The sequence below is a fragment of the Morchella sextelata genome (genome assembly GCF_020137385.1).
Source record: "Morchella sextelata strain SCLS chromosome Unknown scls_17, whole genome shotgun sequence".
In the NCBI taxonomy this organism is placed as follows: Eukaryota; Fungi; Ascomycota; class Pezizomycetes; order Pezizales; family Morchellaceae; genus Morchella; species Morchella sextelata.
The window spans coordinates 587,434-608,628 of record NW_025408632.1 but is presented as its reverse complement, the minus strand read 5'-3'; the positions used below and the strand labels follow the sequence as shown (position 1 = coordinate 608,628).

The following is a 21,195-nucleotide window of genomic DNA, read 5'->3' as shown; positions in this document are numbered from 1 at the left end:
TGGTCCCTTGATCCGACAGGCATTCAGGGATAACCACAAAATGAATATTCCAATTCCTGCACTTATCGATGACTACAATTATCATAAGGGTGGTATTGATATAGCTGATCAGTTGCGCAGTTATTTTTTTACACAGCTGATTGCAAGACGCAATTGGTTACCATATTTCTTTTGGTTACTGGATACAATGGTTGTCAATGTCTTTCTCCTCTACTCACTCCATCAAGCCGTACCTCGACCCAAAATCACACATAAAGATTTCCGGCTTTTACTTGCTGGTCAGCTTCTTCAAAAGTACGGACCAGAAGAGATAAAAACACGCCGCTGGTACAAAAGAAAAACAGCAAGAGTCACGTACAGCAAAATTTATAGAGTTTTGGATTTACCACCACCCGTTGACCGGCCTCTACAAGAACATGTACAGGTAGGTAACACATCTAATATTTTTCTAATTGCTACTACTACTCGCCATCTAACAGTGTTTCTGGCATACTAGGTACGCATGGAAAAAAGAAGAGAATGCGAGTACTGCCGGCTGAAGTTGAGGAGAGAAGGACAGAAAAGAAAAAGGGCCCCTACATCATATTTTTCCTGTGTACTTTGCAAGTTTGTCCTGTGCCGTGCCTGTTTTGTAAAATATCACCGTGACGACCTGATTCATTGACAACTCCGAGTCAGTGCCTATTGCACCACTTCCTACTGCACCACTCGACAGGTCAACTATAAGTAATTTGCAACCATTATCGGTTGCCAGGGTGAACCAAAAGTGATTTGCAATCATTATCGGTTGACAGGGTGAACCAAAAATGATTTGCAATACATCATCGGTTGACAGGGTGAACCAAAAATGATTTGCAACCATTATCCGAGTCGGTTGCCAGTTGAACTAAGCCACCGGCCCCCCCTACCAGACCAAATATGATATCACATGACCTCTCAAAAAGGAAATCATCAGCGCCAAGTGGGTGCACGGTCCAGGTCGCAACTTTGATAATTTCATCCGTCCATGGGATAGTCGAATCGTAATCGCCTTATCCCTTCGTCTGGCAGGCTGACCATTTTTCGTGGGGGCCGGAAGACCTAGAAAGGCTCGGCGCATATCTCAGGGAGTTTATCGATGACAGGTCAATGATAAATTCACTATTCTCTATGATACAAATCAAAGCAAGCATCGCATATAGAGGTTTTGCAAAGAGAACAATATGTGCAGTTCTGTTTAGCCCTTTTACCAAACCCATTTGCAGCCCGGCCTCCAGTGTTCCCACTAACAGAAGTGCCAAATCACCTCAACCCTCCCGCTCCGGATTCCTTTGCCTTTTGTCGGACCCATAGATAGTAAGTACAATGGGCCCGCTTCCCTATATCTGTTGGTAGTTTAATCTTTTGGTGGTCTCCGGGTTGTAGTCTGATTTTAGGTAACTCTTTGACTTTGCGCCGTGGTAAGGCAACATTCGATGATTGAGAACCCCCTTCAATAAGCTGTTGATAAAGTGTTTCTCTGAACTGCCGATGATCTAATAGGTTCTTACCTGGCTCTTCTGTTTCTAGATTAGTGATGCGATACAAAGGAAATGCATTGACAATAATAGTATCGAGACACAAAAAAAAATAAAGGTAACCAATTCCGTGAAACAATCAGCTGTTTATATAACTGTGAGGGATGCGTACCAGACCACAAGAGTATACTACGCAGAGCTCAGAGTTCGGCTAACAGCTACAAAGGTAGAAGTCTCCAAGGTCTCCTCAGTCAACGTCGAGTAGAATTCTCCTTGGTCCGATACGGGCCCCGCTGTTACGGGCATGCCAAGCATTTACGGGAGTGAGAGAAAAAGCTAGTAGAAACCCAATGCCCTCTGTACGCTAATGCCAACTCTGGACCGCACCCTCGGGGTGTGGTACGATCAATATACGACCAAAACACGGAGTCAGAAAAAACACGTTTTCGACCCCAATAATAACCCCCAGAGTGTCAAACCGCCGGAGGGGAGTGCTTTTGGACTGGTGGATATATGAGGCACAGCTGGAATCAATCGGATCGAAGATCGGACCACCCGGAGTGAATCGGCGCAAGCTACCAGCCGACCGAGTACCTATCGGCGGTACCTGTCGGCATGAGAGGACTCTGCTATGTGGGAAAGCGATGTGGGAAGAGGCCTGAGTAGGTAGCTTTGTGTGAGGGATGCGTACCAGACCACAAGAGTACACTACACAGAGCTCAGAGTTCGGCTAACAGCTACAAAGGTAGAAGTCTAGTATGATTCTCCTTGATCCGATACGGGCCCCGCGAGCTGCGTTATCAACAAAGATTCACTAGAGTTAGCGTAGAGTGTTCGACCGTCTTCGACGTAATAGTTCAGGTAGAGTTCGAAGTCACGATAGAATAAAGTATTTTCAAAAGTATAGTCAAGTAAAGTTGTAACTCGCGTATCAACGATTTATATTGTTAAGACTCTGATTTCGCCGATGATGGTTTGGCTAGTCAGTGAATGACACAGTATTTATATCCCTCGCTTATGTCTCGAGGACACAGTCTACTAATAATACAGAATACACTTGGGGCATGCCCGAGACCCTGAAAAACAACCAAGAACATTTAACTCCTAAGTCCGTAACCCAAACTCCTAAATCCAGTGAAACCCCTCAACCTATTTATCCACTCTAATGCACGTTTCCCTGTCGATGTTTCTTCTCCATCGGCCGTTCAGGCCTCTTCCCACATCGCTTTCCCACATAGCAGAGTCCTCTCATGCCCACAGGTACCGCCGATAGGTACTTGGTCGGCTGGTAGCTTGCGCCGATTCACTCCGGGTGGTCCGATCTTCCATCCGATTGATTCCAGCTATCCCTCATATATCCACCGGTCCAAAAGCACTCCCCTCCGGCGGTTTGATGCTCCAGGGGTTATTATTGGGGTCGAAAAGGTATTTTTTAACTAGGAAAACCGCAACTCCGCATTTGGTCGCATATTGATCGCACCGCACCTCGTGGGTGCGAACCGGAGTTGACATTAGTGTACAGAGGGTATTGGGGTATCTACTTGGCCTTTTCTCTTACTCCCGTAAATGCTTGGCATGCTCGTAACACTTTGCCATCCGAGACCTCTGAATAGCCGACGCTGACGATTATCCACCAGATGGCCGATGGAGAAGAAACATCGACAGGGAAACGTGCATTAGAGTGGATAATGTAACGGGGGTCTCTTCTAAGAGAAATAGAATGAAGTAGAATAGAGACGGCCGTGCAAGATAGACAATCAGGTTGCAGATTATTCAAAGATACTATCGCTAGAACTCAATAATCTTTAAGGGCCCTGCTACCGATAAGAACTTGGTTTCTTTTCTGATGAAGACTGGAGAGAACAGGACTGAAGGGCGAGAATGAACCTGAGTACTTATACTCCGAAGGCCTCTATTCTCTGCTCCTAACTCCTTACTAAGTTCCGGTGGGCCTTTCCTCAGTACCGGAAACAATACCGCCGCTACCCCGCTTTTCTCTAAGCGTCAGCAGGTGTTTCCGATACCCAAGGCAACCACCCTTAGTCAAAGCCTTTATTAACACCTGCAGCCTTGGTTGTCGCACAACCGAGGACCTGCATAAATGAGCTGCTGCTCAGGTGTAAGCTTAATCATTGCTGTAGAGCTTTCTCTTATTGTAGACTTCCCTAGCATAGTCCCTGCCCTTCGGCGGACTTACAATACTCAGAGGATACAGAGGATCACCGGACAATCAGAGCTTCACTCTGGCCGGTCTTCTAGTCACTGGCGAGGCATAGACTCGTCAGTCATTGCTCCCATGAATAGATCCCCTTCCTAGCGCCCGGAATGTAGTAACTCTAACAGCTGGTAGCTAACCACACTGCCGGTACTTGCATATCACCGTTCAACTGGCTTCTAACAATAACTCTCAGCATGTAACCGGGCCCTGTGTGTACTCATACACCAGACAGTTGAAATGGCTCCGTTACACCACTCCCCTCTTCCAGGATCTTGGTCTCCGAGATCTATAACCATTCTATTACCATCCATTCTATATGACAAGAAACTCCGTGATATGCAAGGAAATGAAAACCAAAGGGAAATAATCTACACCCCAACAATCCGCTTGTCCTTGGGTTTCTTAGGATACCTCATATGGAAATCCCGAAGGGCTTCTTCAGCACTCTTCTTGAGATGCTCCCAAGGTTCCCATGTAGCATCCTCGTTTTCATAACCTTCCCACAGCACTAGGTATTCCACTCGTCTCCTTTTCTTATTGACCCGGCTATCAGCTACCTCTCGGACAACCCAGTTCTGTTCTCCTTCAATCTCTTCGGCTTCCGGTGGTGGAACTCTTCTCTCAGGATCTACCGGTGCTCTGTAAGGTTCCAGAAGAGAGACATGAAAGACCGGGTGGATTCCCATTTGGGAAGGAAGAGAGAGCTTGTAGGCACGGGTACCAATAGCTTCTAAGACCTTGAAGGGTCCCATCTTCTTCTGATCCAATTTTCCCAAAGGCCGCTTTGTTTGCACATTGCGCCGGTCCAACATAACCTCATCTCCGGGCTTGATTTCAGGCGGTGCCAGGGCATGAGCATCATACCACCGGGCCATCCTTAATCTTGCTTTACCCAAGCTGGCGTTCATAGCCTGCCAGATAGATTCCCATTGAGAAATCATGACCTCGCTCGCTGGATTGTTCCATTCTACTCCTTCCTTTGGGGCCGGCCAGTTGGTCCTGGGCTCATAACCATAGTTGGCATAGAAAGCCGATACTTTGGTAGACTCAGAGACCGCCGAGTTATAAGCATACTCTGCCAAAGGCAACAGTTCTGCCCAGTCATCCTGTTGATATGAACAGTAAGTCCGCAAGTAATGTTCCAGGGTCTGATTAACTCTTTCTGTTTGACCGTCCGTTTGGGGGTGGAAAGATGTGGACATCTTCAGCTTCACATTGAGGAGGCTCATGAGAGATTGCCAAAAGTGAGAGATGAACCTGCTATCTCTGTCCGAGACTATGTCATCAGGTAAACCATGGAGTCTCCAAACTTCCTTCAAGAACAACTTAGCCAAATCTTCCATTTTATTGAGGGTAGGAAGAGGGATGTAGTGTGCCATCTTCGAAAAGCGGTCCACTATTACCCAGATCTTTGTAAACCCACTAGATTCCGGTAATCCCACAATGAAGTCCATAGAGATGGAAGTCCATGGCCGATAGGGTATCTCCAACGGTTGGAGCATACCAAACTTCTTATGTCTGGAGGTCTTATTCCTCTGGCAGCTGTCGCAGCTCCGGACATATTCCTCAACATCCTTATCCATGTTGGGCCAAAAGAAGTTGTTTTTCACCCACTCAAGTGTCTTAAATTGGCCAAAGTGACCAGCCACCTTAGAGTCATGGGTATCGGACAGTATTTCCATGTGAAGCTTCTTGTCTTTGGGTATATACCATCGATTCTTGTAGAAGATGAGACCGTTCTTGACCGACAAGTTCTGGTCCAAATTTGGTTTCCTTTCAACCAGGGAGCGGTGCAGTTCCTGCCAGAAACTATCCTCTTTAGCTGCTGCATATAGGCGCTCTAAGAATGTATTCTGCAATTGATTCACCCTGACAGCCGCTAGCTTTGCAGGATCCAAAACCAATTGACCTGGCCTAAAAAAGCTCTGTGGCTCCGGCTGCAGAGTTTCACCTCCCTCTCCAAGGCGGTGATCCCAGCGCCTAGATAGCACATCAGTCTTGCCATTCTTTTCTCCCGGTCTGTAGACAACTTTGAAATTGTAGCCTGCGAGGTCCTCAGACCATCTAGCTTGCCGCCTAGTGAGAACCTTGGTAGAGTTAAAATACTCCAAGTTCTTGTGGTCTGTGAAAACCGTGATCTCTTGCTCACAAGATTTGAGCATGTGTTCCCATTCCCGGAAAGAGGCTACAATAGCTCCCATTTCCTTATCATGAATGTCATAGTTGATCTCAGCAGGGGAGAACTTCTTAGAATAGAATGCCACCGGATGTAGCTTTGCATCGTCCCCATACTGAGAGAGCACTGCTCCCTTGGCAAAATCACTGGCATCTGTCTCGACCACCGTTCTCCTACTAGGGTCAAAATGAAGAAGGATTGGAGCGCTTGTGAACAGCCTCTTGAGTTCTTCAAAGGCCTGCTCATGTGCTGCCGTCCAATACCATTTCTTGTCTTTTTGCAAAAGGTCAGTTAATGGTTTGCAAACTTTACTGAAGCCTTCAATAAAACGGCGATAGAAGTTTGCAAATCCGAGGAATGCCTGTACTGCCTTGATATTCTCAGGGACCGGCCATTCCTTAACTGCCTCCACCTTATCTTCTGACATAGATACTCCTTCTTCCGAGATGTGATAGCCTAGGTATTCTACTTCTCGGACATGGAAGGATGTCTTACTGATCGATGCACAGAGCTTAGCTTCCCTAAGCTTCTGTAGTACCTTCTTGACCAATAGCTCGTGCTCTTTCTCAGTCTCCGAGTAGATGAGGATGTCGTCGATATAGACAACCACTCCTTCATCCAGTAGTTCCTTTAACACATCATTGATCATTGCCTGGAAGGCGGAGGGAGCATTGCATAAACCGAATGGCATCACATTATACTGATACAGTCCATAGCGGGTTCTGAAAGCGGTTTTCCACTCATCATCTTCAGCTATCCTGATCAAATTGAAACCGTTCTTCAGGTCTATCTTTGTGAAGATCTTGGCCTTGAACAACCTGTCTCTGAGCTCACTCATGATAGGCAGCGGGTACTTGTCCTTGACAGTAACCTTGTTCAAACCTCTGTAATCCACACAAATCCGCAATGTCCCATCCTTCTTAGGAATGAACAATATGGGCGCCGCAGCAGGGCTGTTTGATCTAGAGATCTTTCCTGAAGACAATTCTTTGTCCAGGTACTCTCGGAGGGCCTTCAACTCTGGAGCGGAACATGGGTACAGCGGGCCAAATGGGGGAGCGGTACCAGGCAAGAGTTTGATCTTCAAATCATTATGGGAATGCGGCGGCATTTCCTCAATCTTCTCTTGACTGAACACATCAGCCCAATTCCGGTATAGGTGGTGTATTTTCTCAGCAATATCACCTCCGTCCTCATCATGCCATACTGACCCAACCAATTGATAGACTGTCTCTTCTTCTTCCAGCATCTGGTATGGAGAGATCAGTTCGATCTTGGTGGCCGCTGGGAGACAATTCTGCTTGCAGTAGTCACTCCTCCAGCTCATGGTGTTGAGTTCCCAGTTAATGTCCGGGGTATGCTTCCTAGCCCAACTAATTGGCAAGTAACCGGTCATTCCTTCTTCCAAAGTAGCCACTTCCCATCGGAGTGTCTCTTTATGATCTCCCATAATCATGCGGACCGGGTGAGTGTAATACTCACCTCCTCCCATCATGACATCTCCTTGAGCATCAAACATTGTCAGAGGTTGATCCCGCCGCACTAAGGGAATTCCATGCTTTCTGACAAAACTCTGGTTGAGGATTGCTCCTGTACAACCGGTGTCAAACAGGAAAGACCCTTGGGCGCCTTCATCCTTTCCTTTGACTGTCCATGACAGTCCTGCCTTCAGTATAGGTCTTTTTCCATGTGCTGGTAAGGAGGGAAGCCTCTGTTCCAACCTTCTTTGCTTAACAGCGGGTTCTAAACTTGTTTCTCTTTGTCTTTTCAACATAGCTAATAGCTTCGGGCACTACTAAGATCAGAGATCCTTTGGTTCTATTCCCAAGCGATAATATAGCAGATATATTGTGTAGTAGTGTTTTTAGCCTTGGTTTGGAAGTGTCTTAGTAGCAAATATAACTTTGGTAGAGCACTGACAGACCAGCTGTTTCGGGTCTTAAACCCATCCTCAGAGTGCTTGAAGCAATCAAATAGGCGGAAACACAATCATAATTTATTCAAGAGAAACATAGAAACCGAAAAACCCATATAAAAGAAAACTAGTAAACATAGACTCAGACAGACACTTTTCTACCAGATGATTTCATTGTCCGAGTCTTGCTCAGGCTGAAAAACAAAATCTTCTGTAACCTCCGGGATTACAACAAGTGGATCCTCTGCTACTACAGCAGCCACTTTAGCCTTCTTCTGAGAGCTGGACTTGCCATTCCCTCTTTTCCGCTTTTGTACTCTCACTGCTGCCACTCGGACAACAGTAGGTTCCTTGGACCAACAATCGGTCCATTTGTGTCTGGACTTGCCGCACTATTGCACAAGTCAGTCTATGCACTCTACCAATAGGGAGTACCGAAAGGTCATACCTTCAAGCATACTTCTGCTTTCCTTCTTTCTTCTAGAATATCCCCCGGGATACCCTTCAGTTCCGCCGCTTTGTCTTTAGGTCCGGGAGTCTTCTGGGGTCCGGAGGAGCTTGCAGCTTCTCTTTTCCACTTAGGCTGCCGGTCCTTCTCAGCAGGAGGATCTTTCTTGGTCCGAGGGGGCGCTTTCTTGGCTGCCATCCCTTGGTACCTCTCATGGGTGTGCCCTAACTCTCTTAGAGCAGCTATCCGCTCCATCAAGGACTTTGGCTTGGGATTGAAAAGAGCCCAACTCATGCCTAGGTCCGCCAGGAGGGAATTGTTGATCTTATCATCCACCAACTGACCTCATAGCCAGTCTTCCACATCAGCTGAATAATAGTATTCAGGAAGAGGTCTATTCCTCCTCGGGCTGTGTGGGTAAGGGTATTCCATTGGGCTACAGCATCATCTCGAGAGATGGCTTCACCGAAGGCTGCTCTAAAAGCATCCACAAAGGAATCCCAGCGCTTCCATCTCAGATCCAAAGTCACCGTCATTCCAGCAAGGCGGTTGGCGGAGGCTTGATCAATTGAATTGTGGTATGCCTCATACCATCGGATCGCTGCCTCTCCTTCCATCAAGTTGCCTGCATATCGGATCTTAACCTCCTCAGAGGTAAATGACAGGCTCTCAATGGAGAACACATTCTCACATTGCCGGATGAAAGTTTCCACTTGCTCCGCCTTGCCCTGGAACTTGGAGGGTGGTGGTGCCTTTGGCTCTCGGGCCCTGGTGGCTGAGGAAGGGGGAGAGCTGGCCGGAAGTCGGTACTGCTGGGACATCATAGCAAACAAATCCTTTTGCTGCTTCTCCAACTTCTTCTTAAGATATCTCCGCCAGCCTCTTCTGTCACCACCTTCTGGTTCCGAGTCTGAACTGTCAGAACTATCTGAATCTCCAGGGGCGGGAGCGCGAGCCACAGGAGGTGGAGGGTTCTGGTTTCCACCGCTTCCTCCCTGTACATTGGCTGGAGGGGGAGCAGCGGCCGCAGCAGGAGGGGCCACAGGTGCTACTGGTGCCGGGTTGCTGGCCAGTGGTGAGGTTGCTGCTGGTTGAGCGGCCCCAGACATGGTGAACCTTCCCGGGTTCCTGGCTAGCGGACTGGGAGGTCCTCGGCCTGCACCTGGGTAGAGTTCTCCCTCAAAATCATAGGATCGGTCGGCTAATCCAAGAAATGGATTTACTCCTGCGAAGCGGCTAGGAGGTAAGGGAGATGCTCCCACCGCTGGCTGGATAATAGGAACAACTCTCCTACTGGATCTGACCGGAAATGCTGCGAAGGGACTGGTTTTCCGCTGCATTGTCCTGGTGGCTGCTCTGGAAGAGGACCTGGAGCCTGGATTTGGTGCCGGAGTTGCTGGTCTACCCACCACCAGTCTTCCTTCATCAAGGGCTTTCTGTATCTCGGCCACAAAGTCTGGTGGAGTGGCCGGGTTGGTCCACTCAATCTCCATGGCATCGGCATCCAGTTCATCTCTCTCCGCATACTTCCGGAGTTCTTCCTGAACAGAGTTGACCTCCATCCTCATGTACTCAAGAGCTTCCGCCATCAGAGCATTCTGTGCTGCCTGGCTGTGAGGGATGCGTACCAGACCACAAGAGTACACTACGCAGAGCTCAGAGTTCGGCTAACAGCTACAAAGGTAGAAGTCCCCAAGGTCTCTTCAGTCAACGTCGAGTATGAATCTCCTTGATCCGATACGGGCCCCGCGAGCTACGTTATCAACAAAGATTCACTAGAGTTAGCGTATAGAATTCGACCGTCTTCGACGTAATAGTTCAGGTAGAGTTCGAAGTCACGATAGAGTAAAGTAATTCCAAAAGTATAGTCAAAATAAAGTTGTAATTCGCGTATCAACGATTTATATTGTTAAGACTCTGATTTCGCCAATGATGGTTTGGCTAGTCAGTGAATGACACAGTATTTATATCCCTCGCTTATGTCTCGAGGACCCAATCTACTAATAATACAGAATACACTCGGGGCATGCCCGAGACCCTGAAAAACAACCAAGAACATTTAACTCCTAACTCCGTAACCCAAACTCCTAAATCCACTGAAACCCCTCAACCTATTTATCCACTCTAATGCACGTTTCCCTGTCGATGTTTCTTCCCCATCGGCTGTCTGGTGGATAATCGTCAGCGTCGGCTATTCGGAGGTCTCGGACGGCAAGGCTACCTACTCAGGCCTCTTCCCACATCGCTTTCCCACATAGCAGAGTCCTCTCATGCCCACAGGTACCGCCGATAGGTACTCGGTCGGCTGGCAGCTTGCGCCGATTCGCTCCGAGTGGTCCGATCTTCGATCCGATTGATTCTAGCTGTCCCTCATATATCCACCGGTACCAAAACACTCCCCTCCGGCGGTTTGACGCTCCGGGGGTTATTATTGGGGTCGAAAACGTGTTTTTTATGACTCTGGGTTTTTTGGTCGTAATTTGGTCGCACCACACTCCGCGAGTGTGGTCAAGAGTTGATATTAGCGTACAGAGAGTATTGGGGTATCTACTAGCCTTTCTCTCACTCCCGTAAATGCTTGGCATGCCCGTAACAGCTCACCCCCCTTCCAGGGTGTCACGTCTCGGGACATCTTCTGACAGACTATGGTTCCAGTAAACCTGCTCCACATATCACCCGCGGTGTCTGTGGAGGGGAAGGACTTAGCCCCGTAGGGTACCTCTATAGTCTCAGGCGTTGGTCCTTCACGGCCTTGGGGTTCCTTCGATGGAAGTCGCGGACAAGGTCAAGTACTTCCTCATCCATAGCGTCCATGACTTGATACGTACAGTCACTCATCGAATAGCCCCGCCATTTCACCAGGTATTCCACTAATCCTCTTCTGCTTTTCCGACTCCCCACGATACTTTCCACTTCGTACAGCACCTCTCCTTCCTTATCGACCTCCTCGGGAGTTGGGGGACGTTGTTCACGGCCTGGGATACTGCTCTGTCGATACCGTTCCAAGAGTTCAATATGGAACACATTATGGATCTTGACTTGTGGCGGCAGTTCCAGTTCGCAGGCTCGTTTCCCGGCTAGTCGGATGATTTTGAACGGGCCGAGTTTCTTGTGATCGAGTTTCTTGGTGGAGCGACGTGTCTTGATATTGGTCGCATTGAGCATAACCATGTCTCCCACCTTGAAGTTAGGCGGTTCATCCCTTTTTCGATCATAGTATTTCCCCATCTTCTCCCTGGTGTCTGTTAAGCGAGTGAGAGCAGAATCATGAACCCCTCGGATGAAGTGAGCGTACAGGTCACTAGTTGGGTTGACCACTTCGGCTTCTGTTGGCCAGTTGGTTCTTGGGTTATAACCGTAATTGGTATAAAACGGAGATTGACCCGTGGCGGTGGTAACCGAGTTGTTGTAAGCATACTCCGCCAACGGGAGTAACTCTGCCCAATCATCTTGCTCATAGTTGCAGAACGCTCGTAAGTAGTGCTCGAGGGTTTGGTTGACTCGCTCTGTTTGCCCATCGGTCTGAGGGTGGAAAGCCGTACTCATTCTTATCCTCACATCCAACAATTCCATAAGGGATGCCCAAAAGCTTGAAGTAAACTTGGCATCTCTGTCGGAAACTATATCAAGAGGCAGCCCATGGAGTCGCCAGATTTGACCGAGGAATATCTTCGCTAAATCCTGCGCGGTCGTTTCTGCTACTAGGGGGATGAAGTGCGACATATTTGAGAACGTATCGACTACTACCCAGATTTGGTTGTATCCTTTTGATTCCGGTAACTGCACGACAAAGTCCATTGATATCGATTGCCAGACGGAATGTGGTGTGGACAGTGGAAGAAGCGCACCGTATTTCTTATAGCGGCTGGGTTTGTTGCGCTGGCACTCGTCACATGACCGAACGTAATCGTCAATCCATTCGTTCATTTTTGGCCAATAGAAGTTGCGCGTAATGAGTTCCAAAGTTTTGTCTTGTCCAAAGTGTCCTGCCACCTTCGAATCGTGTTCTGACTGTGCAATTCGGATCTTGATGCGGTCGTCTGCCGGAATGTAGAGTCGGTTCTTATAGAAGAGTAGCCCGTCTTTCTCAGCGATATCCTTCATTTCCCCCAGCTTCTCTACCTGCTCAACTCTCTCTTTCAATCCTACCCATGTCGGGTCTCCCGATGCCGCCTGCCTGACATGATCTAGAAAGTTCTTAGACCAGTCAATCACTCCCTTGGAGGCAAGCGACACTGCTGATACCACAAACTCTTCCTCCGCCAACTGTCCGGGCTTAAAGAACCTGTCTATCGGCTGTTTCCCAAGCGTGCCTCCCCCTTCAGGACGGTACTCCGGCCGTCGCGATAGTGCATCTGCCTTCCCATTTTTGGTTCCCGGGCGGTAAATAATCTTAAAGTCAAATTCCGCCAAAGACTCAGCCCACCTTGCCTGTCGTCGGTTAAGAACCTTGGTTGTTGAGAAATATTCCAAGTTCTTATGATCCGTGTAGACGAGGACCGTTCGCCTAGGTCCTTCAAGGTAGTGACGCCATTGCTTGAAGGCTGACACAATTCCTAGCATCTCCTTATCCCAGACGTCGTAGTTGAGTTCCGCTGGGTTAAGCTTTCGAGAATAAAAGGCAACAGGGTGAGTCTTCCCGTCAATAACCTGGGATAGAATTGCGGCAATAGCAAAATCACTTGCGTGCGTTTCCACGATAGTCTGGCGATCTGGAGAGAAATGGACCAAGATCGGCGCAGACGTAAACAGGGTTTTGAGTTTTTCGAAGGCTGCTTGGGCCGTCATAGACCAGACAAAGTTCTTAGCATCTCCCCTGAGACAATCGGTAATGGGTTTACAGACTCCGGAGAAATTGTGGATAAATCTTCTGTAGAAGTTGGCAAAGCCCATGAAGATTTGTACTTCTTTAACGCTGCGCGGGGCTTGCCAATTCGTAACAGACATAACCTTATCCAGTGCCATAGTGACGCCTGCTGGGGCAAGAATGTATCCGAGGAACCCGATTTCGGTGAGCTCGAAGAACGATTTCTTCGGGTTGGCGACCAGGTTGTATTCTTGTAGCCTGCTAAGTACTTTGCCGACCAGCTCCCTATGTTCTTCTCGAGATTTGCTATATATTAGGATATCATCAAGGTATACTACTACACCTTGATCCAAGAATTCCCTCAGCGCATCATTCACCATGTTCTGGAAGGTCGCCGGTGCATTTGCCAGCCCAAAAGGCTGTAACGGCAGCTATGTATTTCGGCTAGGTGATGAACTGGGATAAAGGAAGGAGGTATCGTGTAGTGGAATTAGGATTTGTAATGGGGACTTCTATTATGTTCTTTGGGTTTCTGTTACGCGAAGGTATTAGTCATCGTTGGATTATGGGTGGATATATAAGGGGGCGTTGTTTCATGCTTTTGTCTGTTTTCCTTCTTCTCTTTCTTCTTTACGCAACCTCTGTATTTATTCTACGAATACTATTCTTTGTCCGCACTACGTCATAGGGCTCTAATCGGTTTACCATACCAGGTAGAGCCACCCATAGTCTATAGTCAAAGCATACCTTTACGTCTACGTCCACGTCTACGTCACTACCTAGGTTGTATTCCTTGGCACCACAGGCTATCGTCTACGGTCCCCGTGATACGTAGGTTGCGTCCTCTATCGCCAACCAATACAACACCATAGTTTACAATGTCGGAACATGCACCTATTGATTATCAACAACTCAGCGATAGTCTCCAAGCCCTTTTTCAAGCGCATCCACAGGTCGATGATATTGTTGGAACTGAAGCCTATGCACTTCTCCAACAGTGCCGACATGGTCTTGCTCAATACGCAACGGATTTACAAGAGGTAGAAGCGGAGGCCGAGAGGGCGAGGAGAAGGTTTGAGCAAGATCTTGCTGCTGCCCGAGCTCAACAGGCTCCTGTTGAAGCTGTCGCCCCTGTGCAAGCACCCAACGAAGACAATGTTCCACCTGCACCCCCAGTACCACCCGTTACAGATACTACCTATCGGTCGGAGAAGCTTCCAGACCCTGAGGTATTCAAGGGGGATCGTGATCGAGAAAGGTTACACCTGTTTAAGCAACAAATGAAGATTAAGCTATTGGGAAATGCCGATCGCTATCCTACACTACAGTCTAAACTATCCTATGCATTCAGTAGATTGGAAGGCGTTGCCGCCAATCAGTTTTTACAATATGTTGGCGAAGAAGGTATTGCTTTACCCTCTATGCTACGAATTTATGAGGTTTTGGATACTGCTTTCGGGGATCCCGATCGGATGCGTACGGCTAGGAGGAATCTTAGGAATATCCGTCAACGAAACCGAACGTTCGCCGATTATTTTGCTGAGTTCCAACGATATGCTGCTGAGTCGGGTATGGATGAAGTCTCTCCGATTGAGGCTTTGATGGAAGGTATTAATGCGGAACTTGATGAATCAATGATACATCATGATACTCCTGCAACGGTAAATGCTTGTGCGACACTTCTGCAACGGTTGGATAACCGTCGCCGAGCGGCAGAAGCTAAGCGAGGAAGTAAAAAACCTTGGACTACTACTACTACTCAGGCCCCTCGTCCTTCACCAGCAAGTCCTGTTTCTGCTCCCCGCGCTGCCGCCCCAGTCGCCAATGCACCTATTACTGAAAGTCACCCCTCATCCCGCCCGGGAGGTGATGTACCAATGGATCTATCTGGAGGGCGTCGTCGCCCCTCCCCTACCGAAAGAAACGCCCGCTTAGTTGAGGGCCGATGTTTTTATTGCGGAGGTGTTGGACATATGGTTAGGGATTGCCCCCAAGCGAGGGCAACTGGAAATCAACCAAGGAGGCCTGTGATGAGAGGAGCAGCGTTGACAGTGGAAGAAAATGATGGAAGCGATAACGAGTCGGCAAAAGATTTGTCCCTGCACTAAGTGGCTTAGCCCAGGGACCGTTTAAGGATTTTTCTAGGATGTGTATTTCTGGTTTTTCGGTATCAGAGGAGGAAATGGATGGAAATCAACTTGTAGTAACTTGTTCGATTTCACAGAATAAAAATTCATTTATACCTACCTACGCCCTTATTGATACCGGAGCATCAGGATATGCTTTTATTGATGAATCTTTTGCACGCCACAACAATCTTACAATGACCCCCCTTAAAATACCCCGCCATGTAGACGTTATAGATGGAAGGCCTATTAAGTCAGGAAAAATTACCCACATTATCGATGTCTCGCTAGACATTCATGGTCATCGAGAAATTGCGCCATGTTTTGTAACGAAGTTAGGACATTATCCGATTGTGATGGGGATACCTTGGATGCGACGACATGATGTTACGATTCGACCAAAAGAAAATCTACTTGTTTTTGACTCTCGGAGCTGTTGTCAATACCGTTCACTCAGTGGAACTGCTGTTATTGTTCATGGCATTTCGATTCCCTTACCAGAACACCATACGGTCATCGTTTCAGCAACTGAAAAATCCACTGTCGATATTGAACAACTAGTACCGAAGGAATTTCACCATCGTCTCCATATGTTCAAAGAATATGATGCTTCAATTCTCCCACCATATCGACCATCCCATGACATCGAGATAGTATTGGAAGAAGGCAAACGACCACCCTATGGACCTATATATGGCCTATCTCAAATTGAGTTAAAAGCACTACGAGAATATCTTGACGAAAATTTACCCAAAGGATTTATTCGAGCCAGTGAATCACCAGCAGGAGCACCCATACTATTCGTAAAGAAAAGCGATGGAACCCTTCGACTCTGTGTTGACTATCGAGGCCTAAATGCGATTACAATCAAAAATCGATATCCATTACCATTGTTGAAAGAAACCCTGGCTAAGTTGTCAAGAGCACAATACTATACTAAATTGGATTTACGATGGGGATATAATCAAATCAGGATAGCGGAGGGAGATGAATGGAAAACAGCATTCCGGACTCGATATGGACATTTCGAATATACCGTAATGCCATTTGGATTAGCTAATGCCCCTGCCACGTTTCAGCATTGGATCAATGATATTCTACGTCCCTACCTCGATCAATTCGTAACGGCATACTTAGACGATATCCTTATCTATTCCGAGACCCTATCAGAACATAAAGAACATATTCAAAGGGTTCTAAATGTACTTGATGAGAATCATGTTCACCTTAAACCTGAAAAATGTGAATTTATGGTTCAAGAAACAAAATACCTGGGTCTAATACTTACTCCGAATGGGAATAGAATGGACCCAAAGAAAGTCGTCGATGTTTTGGAATGGACTACACCGACAAACCTTCGTGATGTTCAAGTATTTCTAGGATTTGCAAATTTCTATCGACGATTTATTCTAGGATATTCAAAAATCGTTGCTCCGCTTACAGCTTTAACAAAGAAAAACGTTAAATTCGAATGGACGGATGAAAGGGAGGAGGCATTTCAAACTTTGAAAAAAATGTTTACAACGGCACCAATCCTAGCTCATTTTAATCCGGATCGAAAAATTGTAATAGAAACCGATGCATCCGACTATGTTTCAGCAGGGATCCTATCTCAACGTGACAACGAAGGAATCCTACATCCAGTTGCTTTCTTTTCCAAGAAACATTCTCCCGCAGAATGCAACTACGAAATTTATGACAAAGAACTTTTAGCAATTATACGATGTTTTGAAGAATGGCGACATCATCTGGAGGGAGCTCAATTTCCAATTGAAGTTCTTAGCGACCATCGGAATCTTGAGTATTTTATGACAACAAAATTATTAAATCGTCGACAAGCCCGTTAGTCCGAATTTCTTTCACGTTTCGATTTCGTTATACAATTTCGGCCAGGAAAACAAGGAACAAAACCAGATGCATTGACTAGGAGGTCAGGTGACCTACCTAAAGAGGGGGATGAACGGTTGACGCATCAGAGTCAAGTGATTCTGAAGCGAAAAAATTTGGATACCAAGCTAAGTTTGTTCGCGGGTTCTTTGTCAAATGAATCCGCTGAAGGAGCGTCCACTGTAGAGGAGTTATTTTCAAAAGCTTACCAAGTGGATAGTTTCCCAAACAAGGTCCTCAATATGCTTCGGAATGGCATACGCCACTCAAACAAAATCTCACTTGCCGAATGTATGGAAGATAACAACGGTCGGCTGCTTTATCGAGGCATGCTATATGTACCAGACGACGATGACCTTCGACTAAGGCTTTTAAAAGAATACCACGACAAACCCTCTGCAGGACATCCGGGTAGAGCGAAGACTCTGGAACTCCTAAGTCGAGAATATTACTGGCCACAGATGCGGAAGTTTGTCGATCAGTATATTAGGAATTGCAATGTGTGCACCCGTAGCAAGGCATCACACAATGCACCTTATGGAGTACTTCGCCCCATGCCGATTCCCAATGGACCCTGGACAGATGTCTCGATGGATTTTGTGACTGATCTCCCTGAGAGCGATGGATACAATGCAATCTTGGTTGTGGTAGATAGATTAACCAAGATGCGACATTTAATACCGACGACTAAAGAGGCAAATTCAAGGGAAGTAGCGAGGCTATATATCAATAATGTTTGGAAGTTACACGGATTACCAGATACTATTGTATCCGATCGAGGAACACAGTTCGTTGCAGAATTCTGGAGGTCGCTTTGTGATCGATTGGAAATATCACCAAAATTCTCTACCGCATTCCACCCTCAAACAGATGGACAAACGGAAAGAATTAATGCCGTAATGGAACAGTACCTCCGAAGCTATGTTTCCTATCAACAGGATGATTGGGCTCGAATGTTACCAATGGCTGAATTTGCAACAAACAATCATGCCTCCGAAACAACAAAGGTCTCCCCATTCTATGCCAATTCAGGAAGAAATCCAAGAATGACTTTTGACCCTTTGGAACATGGTCGAACGATGGCGGAGGATCAAGCGAATCATATTGCAAGGGAAATGAAGGATGTAGTAGATTTCCTAAAAGAAGAGATGTTTCGAGCGCAAAAGATACAAGAAGAATCAGCCAATAGGAATCGGACTCCAGCTCCTCGATATCATTTAGGAGATAAGGTTTTCCTATCGACTCGTCATATTCTAACCAAACGACCTTCCAAGAAATTCGACTGGAAACGTATTGGACCGTATAACGTTAAACGAATGGTCAATCCCTATACCTATGAATTAGAACTTCCTCGTTCGATGAAAATACATCCAGTATTCCACGTTTCGTTATTGTCGCCCGTAGCCAATGATCCCTTGCCCGGTCAGGAACAACTACCTCCACCTCCAGTTGAAATTGAAGGACAGGAAGAGTGGGAGGTTGAAGATATCTTGGATTCGAGGAAACGAAGAGGAAGATTTGAGTATTTGGTACGGTATATGGGATATGATGAAGCCTCCTGGCAACCACTATCGGACCTTGAGCATTCACCTGATATCGTCAAACGATTCCACGAACGTTATCCAGGAAAGCCTAAGCCTACCAGGAGGTAGGCCTTAGAGGGGGGCGTGGTCTGTAACGGCAGCTATGTATTTCGGCTAGGTGATGAACTGGGATAAAGGAAGGAGGTATCGTGTAGTGGAATTAGGATTTGTAATGGGGACTTCTATTATGTTCTTTGGGTTTCTGTTACGCGAAGGTATTAGTCATCGTTGGATTATGGGTGGATATATAAGGGGGCGTTGTTTCATGCTTTTGTCTGTTTTCCTTCTTCTCTTTCTTCTTTACGCAACCTCTGTATTTATTCTACGAATACTATTCTTTGTCCGCACTACGTCATAGGGCTCCAATCGGTTTACCATACCAGGTAGAGCCACCCATAGTCTATAGTCAAAGTATACCTTTACGTCTATGTCCACGTCTACGTCACTACCTAGGTTGTATTCCTTGGCACCACAGGCTATCGTCTACGGTCCCCGTGATAAAGGCATGACGAGGTACTCAAAATGCCCGTACCGCGTACGAAAGGCTGTCTTCCACTCGTCGCCGTCTTTAATCCTGATGAGGTTGTAACCTTCCTTCAGGTCAATCTTCGAGAAGATAACCGCGCCTGCCACTCGATCTCGCAGCTCATCCATAAGCGGTAGTGGATACCTGTTCTTGATGGACACACGGTTAAGTCCACGGTAGTCAACGCAAAGTCGCAGACTACCGTCCTTCTTCTTCACAAATAGGATTGGGGCTCCTGCCGGGGATTTGCTTGTCCTAATCTTTCCCAATCGCAACATTTTATCCAGGTACTCCCGAAGCACCTTCAACTCGACTTCGGATAGGGAGTAAACGGGTCCCCATGGTGGCTGCTTTCCTGGTTCGAGGTCTATCGCATGGTCGTAAGATCGATGCGGTGGTAATTTATCTGCTTCTGATGGTAGGAAGACTTTAAGGAACCCATGGAGCGAAGAGGGAAGAGTTTCACGGAGTTTAACCGATTCATCTTCCAGTAAGCAGATGCTACCGATGAATTGGGCCTCCGGATCGTCCAGTACTCCTCCGTCTATCTCTATTTGAGGTTCCTTGTCAGTGAAGCATCGACTCTTGCAGTTCTCACCATCGTAGGAAACTTCCCCATTTGCCCCTATAACCGGCTTATGTTCTTTCAACCACCAGTTCGGTAATATTGCATCGATGCCAAGTGGGAGGGGGGCGATCTCGAATGACAACTGTGTTTGATGCCCCCTTGACATTATAATTAACGGTTGTGTAAAGGCGTGTCCCGTGCCCTTCATAACTTCTCCCGTAAATCCAAATACCCGGGCCGGGACGTCTCGTTTCACCTTCGGGACCTCAAATCTATCAACAAAAACAGCAGACAAAACAGGACCAGTTGCGCCAGTATCCAACAACACCTTACAAGGTAAACATTTTTCCGCAAAACAAAGGAACTGATTAACGATAGGTCGAGGACCGTGAATGGGTTCCTCCAAAATTTTCTGTTTTTTCTCCGGTTGGGACGCTCTCCCTTCCTGCCCTTTTCTTTTCATATTTTTTTTGTTGTTTTCTGTCAGTGATAACATAGCAATCTGGGGATACTCCTGACCTGACTCATCAGAGTCCCCTTTTAAAAATCCTCATCGAAATCCATCTCCGATTCCGATCCGCGTTCTCGTACAAACGCTTGCCCACTGGTATACTCCGCAGCAGCCGTAGCAGCCGGCTTTCTAGCACGGTGCCTCATACGCTTTTTCTGAGGTTGGGGTTCCGGTGGTTCCATATCGTGGTCGCCATCGTCATCACGGGTACGCTTTCGGGAGAAAGAGGAGATAGATGCACTGCTGTTAGCATCTGAACGACACCATTTCCAAAGATGACCCTTTCGGCCACATCGCACACAGACACCATCGGTCTTTCGCTGGTCTCGGACCGGCTGTGGAATTCCTTTGGTGGCTTCGTCATAGTCGTGGTATATTGGTGTAATGGCAGCTAGGCGGGTTGGCTATGTGAGTTGTCTGGGTATAAGGGGAGAAGGGTTATGCAGTGTGGTTGGGTTTAGCGAAGCGGGTTTCTATTATGTTCTTTCTGTTTCTGTTATGCGAGGGTATGAGTCAGCATTGGGATAGGGTATGGATATATAAGGGGGGCCTTGTCTCGTGATTTCTTGTTTCTCTTTCTTTTCCTTTTCTCTTTATGCAGCCTCTGTACTTCACAGTTACGAATACTATTTGGTTCGCGCTACGTCGCAGGGTTTACCCGGTATACTAGACCAGGTACAACCATCCATAGTCCATAGTCCACAGTCCCCGTTCTCGCCTTAGGTGTACCCTTCGGCCCCATAGTCCATAGTCCATAGTCCACGAACCTCCTACGTCCACGTCTTCGCCTCGGTTGTATTCCTTGGCTTCATAGTTCCTACGCCCACAGTCCCCGTTACACTTAGGTTGCATCCTCTATAGCCAACCAATACAACACCGCCTCGTTTAGCTCTGGTCGTGACCATGTCCGACACCACTCAAGATACGTTGTAGC

General features: G+C 47.1%; 5 protein-coding genes across 5 annotated transcripts; 1 reads left to right on the top strand and 4 right to left on the bottom strand.

The window, feature by feature from the left end:
• Positions 1-4,082: 4,082 nt before the first annotated feature.
• Positions 4,083-7,664, bottom strand: H6S33_004283 (uncharacterized protein; the record flags this gene model as incomplete). Its single annotated transcript, XM_044835627.1, has 1 exon — positions 4,083-7,664. One exon carries the CDS (start codon positions 7,662-7,664, stop codon positions 4,083-4,085), a length of 3,582 nt encoding a protein of 1,193 aa, XP_044691021.1.
• A 299-nt stretch (positions 7,665-7,963) lies between these two features.
• On the bottom strand, positions 7,964-9,842 carry H6S33_004282 (uncharacterized protein; the record flags this gene model as incomplete). Its single annotated transcript, XM_044835626.1, has 3 exons — positions 7,964-8,197; positions 8,254-8,592; positions 8,694-9,842. 3 exons carry the CDS (start codon positions 9,840-9,842, stop codon positions 7,964-7,966), a joined length of 1,722 nt encoding a protein of 573 aa, XP_044691020.1.
• Positions 9,843-10,974: 1,132 nt separating this feature from the next.
• On the bottom strand, positions 10,975-13,440 carry H6S33_004281 (uncharacterized protein; the record flags this gene model as incomplete). Its single annotated transcript, XM_044835625.1, has 1 exon — positions 10,975-13,440. The coding sequence occupies one exon, from the start codon at positions 13,438-13,440 to the stop codon at positions 10,975-10,977; it is 2,466 nt and encodes an 821-aa protein (XP_044691019.1).
• A 498-nt stretch (positions 13,441-13,938) lies between these two features.
• H6S33_004280 (uncharacterized protein) lies at positions 13,939-15,168 on the top strand (the record flags this gene model as incomplete). Its single annotated transcript, XM_044835624.1, has 1 exon — positions 13,939-15,168. The coding sequence occupies one exon, from the start codon at positions 13,939-13,941 to the stop codon at positions 15,166-15,168; it is 1,230 nt and encodes a 409-aa protein (XP_044691018.1).
• Positions 15,169-19,139: 3,971 nt separating this feature from the next.
• Positions 19,140-20,213, bottom strand: H6S33_004279 (uncharacterized protein; the record flags this gene model as incomplete). The annotated part of the gene is made up of 1 exon (XM_044835622.1): positions 19,140-20,213. The coding sequence occupies one exon, from the start codon at positions 20,211-20,213 to the stop codon at positions 19,140-19,142; it is 1,074 nt and encodes a 357-aa protein (XP_044691017.1).
• Positions 20,214-21,195: the final 982 nt, after the last annotated feature.